Source organism: Miscanthus floridulus, chromosome 17 (genome assembly GCF_019320115.1).
Source record: "Miscanthus floridulus cultivar M001 chromosome 17, ASM1932011v1, whole genome shotgun sequence".
Taxonomy (NCBI): Eukaryota; Viridiplantae; Streptophyta; class Magnoliopsida; order Poales; family Poaceae; genus Miscanthus; species Miscanthus floridulus.
In genome coordinates this window covers 9,249,927-9,262,875 of record NC_089596.1, presented here as the reverse complement: position 1 = coordinate 9,262,875, position 12,949 = coordinate 9,249,927, and the positions used below count along the sequence as shown (strand labels likewise).

Here is a 12,949-nt window from a genome sequence, read left to right as displayed (position 1 = left end):
GATGTGGAAAATTATAGAAATAGAAAAATAAAAAATAGCAAAACTATTTTTTTAACTCCTCTTGACTAGGTCTACATTTTAGAATAAAATATTTGGTGTAGTTATAGATCTACGTTTTCTTTTATAAACTGAAAGAGGATGTTTCCTTAGTCCTTTTACAGGGAAATTTTTATGCTAATATTCTATTGATATGTAGAATCTATGGTAAAAACTTCATATATAATGGACACATATTGACTGAGTTAAAGTTTAAAAGAAAAAACGGTCCAAATAACATACAACGTAGGAGCACAAAGCACTCAAGGCCACACCACCACAGGTGACAAGTCTATCTTCCTATAAATAGTGATGCAAGTGGGCTTAATACTCCTATAGGCGGCCTGCACGATGCCGCATCAGCCGCTTACAAAACTTGTGTATCTGCATGGTTCGCCCATACGCTTGGTCTTGCCACCAACACGCTTCCTCCGTACCTTCTGAAGTGTGCACTCCCACCACGCCAGTACGTTGTTGCTTTCAGCGTAATGTGTGATGCAGGATAGGGTGCAGCGTGGTCGGAACGCCAGCACCGCGCCTAATCCACCGCTGATGAGCAGTGTCCCAGATAGAGCCTCATTGTGGGTGTTGGTCCCAACGGGATGCTTCACATATAGCATGACCACTGAGCTTGCAGAGATTGGAGCCGCAGTTGCCGAGCTTGGCTCTACACCGCCGCTCCATGGCATCGCACTCCGTGAACACCACGAGGTCGCCTCACCGCCGTGGCCTTCGAGCCATGGAATCCTGATCTTCCTATCAATGCTTGTTTCTGACGCAGATGCAATGAGGCGCCTCTGTGCAGGACGCCGTGCTCTGCATGGCGAGCTAGAGGAGATAGTAGCGGTGTTTGAGGAGGTCGATCGACGAGGTGAAGAGATGAACCACAATTGTCATGGGTGTTCACACACTAAACAAAATTCGATCTTTTGGCATAAACAATTATTTCTTTTATACCTAAATCTTGAGCCCAAAAATTTGTTTATGTTTTTTATTGACTATCTAGATATATATTTTTGTCTAGATATATAATAAACTCTCTCTCTATTACTTCCTCAGTTTCAAGTTATAGGTCATTTTGATTTTCTTTTTTTTATAGATTCTTTAATATCTAGACATATACGTAGTAAGCTATAATTTGGAACGGACAGAACAAACTTGGAATTTGGAATGAGGGATGAGCTTTTTACCTTCCCCGTTTCCCAACACTGGAATGGAACGTGGCAGAACAAACTGACAGACCATTGAGATGAGAGGAGCGGAGCCTGCCTGTGCTTGTGAGGCTGTGTGACTCTGACCTTCGTCTCCTTCACACGACGACGATCGAGTAGTCCAGCACGCAGTCGCAGTTGGAGTTGTCGTCTGGGGTGGTGCCGTGGTGGGTCGAGGTGGAGTCGTCGGGTCGGGACGTCGGGTCTCAGTCTCACACACAACTCTCTCTCAAGACTCGAGAGAGTAAAGGTTGCTTTCCGGCCGGAAAGGGAGGCGAGCGCGAGCCCCCTGTGATCCCAATTAAGCGCCCAGCCGCGACGGCCCCAAAACGGCAAACCTCCCCAGCCCGCCCGCCCGCCCGCGATGCCACCCACGCCGCCGGAGACGGAGACGGACGGAGCCGGAGTTCGCCGAGGTCGACCCCACCGGCCGCTACGGGCGGGTAATGCCTCCCTTCCCGACCACGCTCCCCGCCTCCGCTCGATTTGGCCTCTGATCCCTCGCCCCCCGCTCCCGTGCTCACGCATTCCGCACTCTTGCAGTACACGGAGGTTCTCGGCAAGGGCGCCTTCAAGACGGTGTATCCTTTCATTCCCCCCCGGAGGCCTTTGACGCCTGAGTCTGATTCGGGGTCCTTTGACTTCGCGCGATCGATTAAAGATCCCGTTTTTACGCGGTCCATGCCATGGGAGGGGATCGTTTCGTAGGTTCTCGCCGATTTGGATCGGTTCCATGGTTTCTGATGCGCTCATTGCCCAAAAGTTCCAGCCCCGATGCCGCTCTCTCTATATGAATATGATATGATGCCTCACATATTGCCTTTTTGTTGGGAATTCTAATCTCCTTTCGTTGAAATACCTGACTGCATTGCTCCGCTGTGATTGCTTGATGCATTGTCTCCATGTCAGTTCCCAATTCCATTTTGTACCTGCTGTCCTAGGCTCATCAAGTAGACATTTTGGTATGGCGGTTACAGCCGGGGTTGTTTGACTTCGTGCTATCGAATGAAGACACCCATGTTTACCCATGGGGGATCTTTTCTTAGGCTCTTGCATCGCGTCATTTGGATTGGTTCCATGCTTTCTAGTGCGCTTATCACCCAAAATTCCTGCCCTGATGCCTCTAAGGTGCAGCCTCTTGGGGGATACTCTGTCTCAGTGTCTGGTATATATTGCCGTTGTGTGCAAATTCTGACATTCTTTCATTTAAATACACTACCGCATTGCTGTGCTGTGATTGCTCAATGCATTGCCTTCTTTTCAGTTTCCCAGCCGTTTCATTTGTACCTGATGTCCTAGGTTTATTAAGTTTGACATTTCAGCATATCGATTCCAGCCTGTGGTTTGAGACGTACATGTCTGACATGATTATTTACCTTCCTTTTTCTGGTGTGGAAAGTGATAAGTGCCATCTTCTTTTGGATAATTATCATTTATGTCATCATTTAGTATGCTCGTAAGTATAAACATGTCGTTTTCCCCTTTTTCTGTGTACAGTACATTTATCTTCAGTATGTAAGTTTCCGTGGTAGCCATTCAAATTGCTTGGATACTTGAAATAACTCTGCCTGTGCCAAATTAGTCTTATGCATGTTGATGCATTTATCACCTGGAGCACTAGTTTCTAGCTGCTGGTAATTGCATGGTTTTCCATCCATTGTAAAAAGTTCAGTTCTAGAAATTTGTTTATTTCTGGTAAGATCATGTTCATGTGTGTATGCATTTCATTTGAGAGATTCTGTTAGTCAATCTTGATGAAAAGACAAATCCAATATTTTCTTTAGATGCCTAGACTTTTGTGTTATGTCCACAACTGTTTTTAGTCCATGGAGATGTGCCACGGTGATCATCTATATTTGCTAATTAACACGTATATCTGCTCCAATTCTATCTGCTTGGGATCCTTGATTTAGATTTTATTGGCATAGATACAAGGCTTTTGATCAACTTGAAGGGCTAGAAGTTGCTTGGAACCAGATTAAAGTGGGAGATTTACTTCGGAACAATGATGATTTGGAGAGGCTGAGATCAGAAGTGCGGTTGCTTAAAACCCTCAAGCATAAAAACATAATAAAGTTCTACAATTCATGGCTTGACAGAAGAAACAACAATATAAATTTCATCACAGAGGTCTTCACATCAGGGACGTTGCGCCAGTACGTGCCTCTTTGATTATAATTGTTTTTCTTCAGATATTTCGTGCAAGCTGCATTAAGTAACTGAAACCATTTGGATTAACATTGTTGTTATCACCCAGTCATATCTAAGAGGACACAACATTGATATGAACAAAATTTACAAGCTACATACATTTTAGACCTTTGAAAATACACGACCTTTCTCTTGCTGAACCGTGTACCAATCTCTTCCTTTTCTGTTTAGGTACCGGATTAAGCACAAGAAGGTAGACATTAGAGCTTTAAAGAAATGGTCAAGGCAAATCTTGAGTGGTCTTGTCTACCTGCACAGCCACGATCCACCAGTAATCCATAGAGACTTAAAGTGTGACAATATATTTGTGAATGGAAACCAGGGTGAGGTAAAGATTGGAGACCTTGGTTTAGCAACTATCCTGGATAATGCACGTTCAGCTCATAGCATCATTGGTAAGCAATTCATTTTATTTACTTCCATTAGAAATTTGTAATTTCTCGTGTGACCTCTGCTTCTTCTTAGGTACACCAGAATTCATGGCACCGGAACTCTATGATGAGGAATATAATGAGCTTGTAGACATCTATGCTTTTGGGATGTGTTTACTGGAGCTTGTTACATTTGAGTACCCATATTGTGAATGTTCGAATGCAGCACAGATATACAAAAAAGTATCTGATGTTAGTTTACTTATCTTTCCAATTACTTTTAGCTATTTCTTTCAGAATGAAAATGACATGTGGATCTTGGCTAAACATGAAGCCAGAGTTATGCATTTTAGTTAGGGCAATCTTAGAACATTATTTTCTGACATAATCTGTGACTTTTTATCTTTAGGGTTAGTTAAGAGCCATATGTTTTAAACAAATAGTCACCTTTTTCTAATGAATTCTGTGAAACTACTGATGCTGCAAGTGTCTTCAACTGAAATAATTTAAAGTATAGGATCCGAATAAAAGTTTTAAAGAGTGTGCATGTGTTACGGCGCGCCTTGCTGCGGAGGAAGTATGGAGGGGAGAAGGCGAGCCGTGGCTGGGCAGGGCGGCGGCGGAACGGCGCCGTGCTGCAGCCGAGGGTTTGGAGGCGAGGGTGACACAGAGGTGACGATGAACAGTACGCCTGAGGGCCCAGGGGAGAATGAATCTCAATCCCAGGCTAACCCCCTTTCATCTAACCGTTTAGGGCCTTATAGGCCAGATTACAATCCATAACCAATCTCTCCTAATTCTTCTCCTTAAACTACTGCAAATATCTAACAGACTCCCTGGACTTAGCCAGTATTACGACTCCTCTCATAGGTCCTACCGACCATAACATCTCTCCCCTCCTTCGAAAAGAGCTCGTCCTCGAGCTGAAATGACGGATGGGCTGCGCGGAAATCATCAACTGGTTCCCACGTTGCTTCTGAAGCTGGCATATCAGCCCACTGGACCAACACGTGCCAGGTGCCGCGACGAAGACTGGAACGGAGCACACGATCAGGCCGAAGCAGAGGGCGACCGTGCCGGCCCGGCGCGAGGGACTGAGTAGGGCGGTTAAGAAGGCAAAGCCACACCCAGTCCCCCACCTGGAACTCCAGCCGGCGATGATTGGCGTCGTAGTACGTGCGAGCATGCTCCTGGGCCTGCAGAAGGCGAGCACGAACCTCGGCAAGAAACTCATCGCGGTCGGAGAAGATAGAGTCCACGACATCAGTTTGGGCGCGACCAGGAGCATACGGCAGCAGCTCTGGAGGAGCGCGGCCATACACCACGACGAACGGCGATGTGCGAAGAGCTGAGTGGTAGGCGGTGTTGTAGCAAAACTCCGCCCACGGTAGCCAGTCCAGCCAATCCCTGGGCCGATCTCCAGTAAGACACCTCAGATACATGGCGATGGTCTTGTTCACCGCCTCGGACTGCCCATCCGTCTGGGGGTGGAAGGCAGTACTCATGCGCAGCTGGACGCCCGCCTGGCGAAACAGACCCCGCCAAACTTGTCCGGTGAACACGGGATCGCGATCGCTCACGATGGAATCCGGGAACCCGTGCAGGCAGACGATATCGTGGAAGAAAGCGCGGGCGACGGATGTCGCGGTGTACGGGTGCCCCAGAGGGATGAAATGGGCGTACTTGGAGAACCTGTCAACCACGGTTAGAATAACACTTTTGCCGTGTACCTTGGGAAGAGCCTCGATGAAATCCATGGCTATGTCCGCCCAAACTCGAGACGGCACCGGCAGCGGCTGTAGGAGGCCCGTCGGGTGCAAGGTCTCTGTTTTATTGCGCTGGCAGACGACACAGGTGGAGACGAAATTCCGAACGACACGGCGGTCGTGCTCGATGAAGAACTCAGTTCGGAGTCGCTGCAGCGTCTTCTGGATGCCCTCATGGGCGCCTGTATGTGCCTGCTGCAGCACGTCCTCCAGGACAGCCGAGGCCGAGGGAACGAAGACACGGCCCTTGTGGATGAGGAGGCCGTCCTTCACGCACCAATCAGCGCCCTGTGCGCCAGCCGCGACCGCGTCCCGGCGGTCACGGAGCTCCGGCGACGACTCCAGCTCTTGTCGAAGAACTTCGAAGAGGTGGAAGGTGGGCACCGACACCATGGCGAGGGCTGGAGCTGGAGCCGGAAGCGCCGCCAGCAGCGGAGCATCACCATCGCGTCGTGACAGGGCGTCGGCGACCACGTTGAACCGTCCCGGGCGGTACTCGACGCGGGAGTCATATCCGAAGAGTTTACTTATCCATTGATGTTGCGGGATCGTGGACAGCCGCTGGTCGAGCATGAACTTCAGGGCATAATGATCTGTGCGGACGACGAAAGCACGGCCCCATAGGTACGGGCGCCAATGCCGCACCGCCTGGACGAGTCCGATCAGCTCGCGTTCATATGCAGCCACTTTGAGATGGCGAGCTGCGAAGGGGCGGCTGAAGAACGCAATGGGGCCGGCGCCTTGGTGAAGAACTGCACCGAATCCGGAGCCCGACGCATCACAATCGACCGTGAACTCGCTGCTGAAATCTGGCAAGTGAAGCACCGGCGCGGAGGACAGGGCCTCCTTGAGCGCCGAGAAGGCCTTTTCAGCGTTGTCGGACCAGCTGAAGCCTTCCTTGCGCAGCAGGCTGGTGAGTGGCGCAGCGAGGATGCCGTAGTCTTTGACGAAACGCCGGTAGTAGCCTGCTAGACCGAGAAACCCACGCAGGCCACGGGCTGACCGCGGCTGCGGCCATGACTGGACTGCTGCAACCTTGGAAGCGTCCATGGCCACGCCATCCGGTGATATGACATGCCCCAGGTAATGTACTGATGCAGCAGCGAAGGAACATTTGGAACGCTTCAGATGTAGCTGGTGCTCATGAAGGATGTCGAGGACGGCGCGCAGATGCTGTAGGTGCTCCGTCCATGTGGCGCTGTAAATCAGGATATCATCAAAGAACACCAGGACACAGCGACGGAGGAACGGTTTGAGAACGAAATTCATGAGGGCTTGGAATGTTGATGGCGCATTGGACAACCCAAAGGGCATGACTAGGAACTCGAAATGGCCCTGGTGCGTGCGGAATGCCGTCTTTGCAACATCAGCGGGGTGCACCCGCACCTGGTGATAATCGGAGCGTAGGTCGAGCTTGGAGAAGAATTTGGACCCATGCAGCTCGTCCAGCAGCTCCTCCACCACAGGTATAGGGAACTTATCCTTAATCGTCACTGCGTTCAGGGCGCGGTAATCGACACAGAGCCTCCAGGAGCCGTCATGCTTCTTGACAAGCAGGACTGGTGCTGAGAACGGGGAGGTGCTGGCCCTGATGGTCCCCTGCCGAAGCATCTCATCACATTGCTTCTCCAACTCATCTTTCTGAAGCTGTGGGTAACGGTAAGGCCGAACAGCAACAGGATCAACAGCCGGCTTGAGATGGATGCGGTGGTCACAAGGTCGCGCAGGAGGGAGACCGATCGGGGCTGCGAACACATCGGCATAAGCATCGAGCAGACGCTCCAGCAGCATGGGTTCCGTCCCTTTGGCCGGGAAGAGCTGACCGGCGTGCAGACGGCCTGTCGGAGGAATGTCAGAGCGCGTCGATCCAATGCCTTTCCACAGGACGCGGCGCCCCTGGTGAGTGAACGCCATGCAAAGGTCATCGAAGTCCCAGAGTATGGGTCCAAGGGTGCGAAGCCACGTGATCCCGAGGACCATGTCATAGCAGTCCAGCGGAATGGCAAAGCAATCCACGGAGAAGAGCTCCTCGCCGATCTTGATGGCGACGTCGCGCGCCAGGCCACGGCAAGCCACGCGGTCGCCATTGGCAACCACTACGTGGGCGCCGCAGCTGTCGTGGAAGTGGAGCCCGACGCGGCGCGCGGCGTTCATGCTGACGAAGTTGTGCGTGGAGCCGGAGTCGAGTAATGTTGTGAGCTCGTGGTCGCCAACCTGGACACGCAGCTGCATCGTGTCCGCCGTGCGTATGCCGGTGATCGCGGACAAGGAGATCAACGGGGCATCCGGATCAAACGGAGGGTGCCCCTGGCCCTGGATGGCCAGAGCAGCAGGGTCATCTTCAGCCGGCTCCTCCTCAATGAAATCGGCAACTTCAAGGTAGAATAGGCGGGCGCACTTATGGCCGCGAACATACGGCTCATCACAGTTATAGCAGAGCCCTTGCTTGCGCCGCTCCGCCATGGCCTCCGGGGACAAGCGTTTGAAAGTGCGCGTCGGCTGGGGAGGCGAAGACGATGACGTTGAAGCTGATTGTGGAGGCGGAGCCGGCGCGTTCTGATTGCCCGCAAACCGGCGCGGCGCGCGTGGGGGGGGGCGCCGGAAGAGCCAGCAGGGCTGACGAGTTGCGCCGCTCATATGCGCGTGCGAGACGCACAGCGCGCTGTAGGTCTGGGGGCTCTTGGAGTTCGACATCAGCGCGGATGTGCTCTGGGAGGCCACCGGTGAACAGCTGCGCTTTCTGCAGCGGTGTGAGAACACCCGCGTGCGCTGCCCGGGCCTGGAACAGCTCCGCGTAGGCCTCCACCGTGGAGGTGAAGGGGGGGCGCGCCAGCTCGGACAGGTGATTGGTGCTGAAGGGAGGGCCGAACCGCTGCTGACAGAGTTGTTTGAACTGCTCCCACTCCGGGCGTCCCGAATCCCGTTCCAGGTCCAGGTACCACTGCCTGGCCGTCCCCTTGAGGTGGTAAGACGCAAACTAGACACGATCTGACGGTCGAGTTTGATATCCATGGAAGAATTGTTCGCATGTCGTCAGCCAGCCGAGAGGATCCTCGGTGCCTTCATAGATGGGTAGGGACAGCTTGGGAAACCGGGGAGTGAATGCGGTGTCATGGCCAGCCGGCGTGTGGAAAAGGTGCGGGGCTGATTGGATGGGGACGGTGGTGGACGGGGAAGCCCTGGATCCATTGATGATGGACGAGAGGGATGGAACAGGTGATGGGGAGGGCGGGAAGCTGATCTGGGTGATGGGCACGCCTGTGGATGGGGGTGGGCACGGTGGCGGCAATTGGGGTTGCGAGCGCTGCGGCTGGAACGGGATGTGATATGGCGAAGTGGTGCCGAGCTCGGAGATGACCGGCGCTGTTGCCGGCGGAGCCGGGAGGCCACCGTATCCAGGCATGCCGTACAGAGGCAAGGGCGGCGAGGGGACGGGACTGCGATCCTCCAGCGCAGTCACGCGCAGGGCCAGGGCCCCTAGTTGATGCTGCATCCCATAGATGGCGGCCGTAAGTTGATTGAAGGCCTCCTGCGGCGTTTGCGGTGGCGGCGGCTGGGAGTAAGCCAGCGGGAGGGTGGGGATGATCGGCTGTGATGTGGTGGTGGCGGTGAGCGGCTGTGTGGTGTTGGCTATGTCGGCGGTGGTGGTGGGCGGTGGTGCTGTAGTAGATGCGATGGCGGCGGCTGCAGTGGTGGTGGGCAGAGAGGGTGGCTGTGAGGAGAAAGACATGGTCTCTGATACCAGGTTGTTACGGCGCGCCTTGCTGCGGAGGAAGTATGGAGGGGAGAAGGCGAGCCGTGGCTGGGCAGGGCGGCGGCGGAACGGCGCCGTGCTGCAGCCGAGGGTTTGGAGGCGAGGGTGACACAGAGGTGACGATGAACAGTACGCCTGAGGGCCCAGGGGAGAATGAATCTCAATCCCAGGCTAACCCCCTTTCATCTAACCGTTTAGGGCCTTATAGGCCAGATTACAATCCATAACCAATCTCTCCTAATTCTTCTCCTTAAACTACTGCAAATATCTAACAGACTCCCTGGACTTAGCCAGTATTACGACTCCTCCTCTCATAGGTCCTACCGACCATAACAGCATGCTATCCGGATCTGCTAATGTAGTTCTAGTTGAGTCAATACATCTATATGAAGATCAGTTTTAATGTTCTCCACATGGAAAGATCTTGTAGGCTTCAGTGGAAGGTATCTTTTTATGGTTATAAACGAACAAACAGGGTTATTCATCAGTGAGTATTGTACTGGAAGCATGGCTATGCCTAGAAATTACATAAGTAACCGCTAGCATGATTTATTTGAAGTGTCATAATGTATTGATGGATAAGGCCTAAGCCATAGGCAGTGTCACATGTATCCCTATGGTTGTCTTGTCTTATACTATATGCCTGTGCTTTAGTATTTTGGTTCATAGAAATTACATAAGTAACCACTGTCATTTGCACCGACATAATGGATCGAGGGGTAGTGGGCTAGTGGCTAGCTACAGCAACAGCAAGTGCGACATCTGGCTCTGTGGTTGTCTTTTATTCTACTAGTACGTTGCATTATTTTCTCAACCTGGTATCAAACTGCCTATAGTGTCATACTGGTGGATTTATCATTCTAAAAGAGTTCATGACTTTTCTTTAACACAAATCACATACTAGTCTGTTCATTGGTAATGTTTTGGAGGAATATCTTTTCTTTGCCAGCCTTCTCTTTCTTGATTGGATTGAACACACCTGCATAGGATGCACATACTAGATTTGCTACATAGTCTACTCCAAAAATGGATTTTATATTATTCATGCACTGCATGTCCTAGGAAATGTATTCTTCCTTGAATCAATGTTCATAGTACAATGAAGTGACATTTTTCAGTTTCATAATCTCTTTATTTGCTGTATATATGACAGGGTGAAAAGCCAGGTTCACTGGCTAAGATTGATGATCCTGAAGTAAAGTTATTTATAGAGAAATGCATTGCTAAAGCCACTGAAAGACTTTCGGCAAAAGAACTCTTGATGGATCCTTTTCTCCTAGATGTTAGTGATGAAAAAATATTCTATCCACTGCATCCAAATATTAATACATCAGGTACGTGACTGAATTGGAGATATCTCATGTTACAGATGCAGGTTGCAGTAAACTTTCTCGTTCCCACATAACTGTACTTTAGAATAAACATGGCAGATACTGGTAGTCCAAAACCAAGCTCTAGTTTCAGATATGACAGAGTAGCATCATCTGTGGGCCGCCATGATCACTCAGGTATAGTCGTGAAAAGGCGTAATGAACGTGGCACCGATTTAATGATTCACGGCTATGAGGCTTCTCTCATTTTGATATGTCAACCTTATTGTGAAATGCAGGTAGCATGTCAGATTCACATCCTTCTGATAACTATGTACATGACACCATGGATCCACATGCCACAATTGGTCGAAGTATAACAGTCGAGAGTCAACGGAAGGATTTGAATACAATATTTTTGAAGCTGCGCATTGCTGATTCAACAGGTTTTCATGATCAAATATTCAAATCTCATTGAATTATCATTGTATTGTTAATCTGACACTTATCCTCTATCTATTTTTATCTCCCAATGCACAGGTCATGCCCAAAACATCCACTTCCCCTTTGATATTGAAGCGGACACTTCAATCAGTGTTGCAACTGAGATGGTCGTGCAGCTGGATCTCACAGATCAAGATGTAACGGCGATTGCAGAAATGATAGATGCTGAAATACGTTCACATATTCCTGATTGGGCAGCAGAGGAATCAATTGACAACCAAGGGGATGAAGCTGCTCATTCTGAGACCCACAGTTCAGAAGGTGACGAGGGAACTTCTGAATTTCGTAATGAGGTTAATGCCTCACATAACGGCTTTGTTCAAGAACAGCTTCCTTCTGGACGAAAGTACTGGTCGGACTCACCCAGGAGAGACGGTGAAATATCACAATTGGTGGTGGAACCTGAAATTGGTGATAGTATTGCCAATGGAATACCAAAGAGGAACAAAATAGATGACATTGTGAGCTGTGCAAGAGATAATTCCATCCATCCTGTTGAAGGCATGTTTGAACGAATATCATCATCTGTGGACTTGTCGAACTCATTTGTGGTCGACAGCATGTCTAGGGAAGCTTCTGTTGGTAGCAGCCCTCGCTCTTTAGATGATCGGGATCACAATTCTGATTGGCATCTGGTAGCAGACGTCACCGAGAGGTTAATAAACCTGTTGGCTCAGCAGCAAGAGGAGCTTAGTGCGCTGCAAAGGAAGCATAAGGCAGACATAGAGGACATGTTGAAAATTCTACCTGCAGAGGATCGGGAAGAGACCTTAACTCGATGCCGCTTGAAGATGGAACAGAAAAACAGAGTCGACAAACCTTAGCTAAACTGTTTCTGTGCATCTTCTCTGTGTGTTGTTAGATTTATAAATACTCACACTAAGGAGTTGTTTACAACCGTCGTTGTGCAAAAGGGGATCTCTGTTGTGCAAAAGTTAGTCTGAAGCCTTTTTCATTGTTCTTTTTGATATAATGGAGAAGCTGGAAGTGCTTGTCTGGAGGTCTTTCAATTCACTGACCAAGCACTAAATAGTAATCAAACAGTGTGGAGGTTTTTGACGGCAAGATGAAGTTTCTGCACACCAAATGAAATCTGCAGATACCACTATGCCGCTGTGTGCCTGAATACATAAGGAGTGCATCCCTTTCTTTTTCTTTTTCTTTTTTGTTTCTTTTGTACTTTGACTTGCCAAGGATATACATCAGTGTTTGAGCTGTTCCGAACTTGCAATGACAAACTTAAAGTGCAATTATTTTCTGGATCACATGGTTCCACCAAGTTCTTAGAGCTGTACCATATGTGCGCACATACTGATGTATATCATTAAAAATATAGGGGAAAGATAGATGTATATATTTGTTAATTGCAAGTGTGCCGTGGAGGCTGCTGAAGCTGCGGAGGAAGTCTCCATGCACTCCCAGTGATGAGGTAGCAGATCTGGATTCTGGGAGTGGGCAGTGGATGATAAATAAGCATTTGTGCAACACATGCGTGCTCCAGATCACCCACATGCATATGCCTGGCTGCCCCGGTTTTATTTATGCCTTTGTGCACTTCTTTTCAGTGGTGCATCTGAATCTGTGTACGGCTGATGCTGATTTGCTGTGAGAGAAAAACACTGTTATTTCGCTGAAACGATACGGCTGATAAGTTCAAGCGAACAGGGCCTGAGCTAGGAATTGTGCACATAGAAATTGGATCTCTGTTACAGACTACAGTGCAGGGCCACCCTCCAATGCTGTCACCACATCTTGGGATCTATGGAGGAAGGAGAGGATGTGGAGA

General features: G+C 49.8%; 1 protein-coding gene across 1 annotated transcript; it reads left to right on the top strand.

Moving 5' to 3' along the window:
* Positions 1-1,338: 1,338 nt before the first annotated feature.
* Positions 1,339-12,485, top strand: LOC136516455 (probable serine/threonine-protein kinase WNK2). Its single transcript, XM_066509855.1, is given in 10 exon segments — positions 1,339-1,640; positions 1,642-1,690; positions 1,791-1,828; positions 3,176-3,403; positions 3,630-3,853; positions 3,924-4,081; positions 10,503-10,683; positions 10,780-10,857; positions 10,959-11,105; positions 11,200-12,485. Coding segments are annotated over 10 exon segments (1,920 nt in total). The 5' UTR covers positions 1,339-1,611; the 3' UTR covers positions 11,988-12,485.
* The last annotated feature ends 464 nt before the right edge of the window (positions 12,486-12,949 follow it).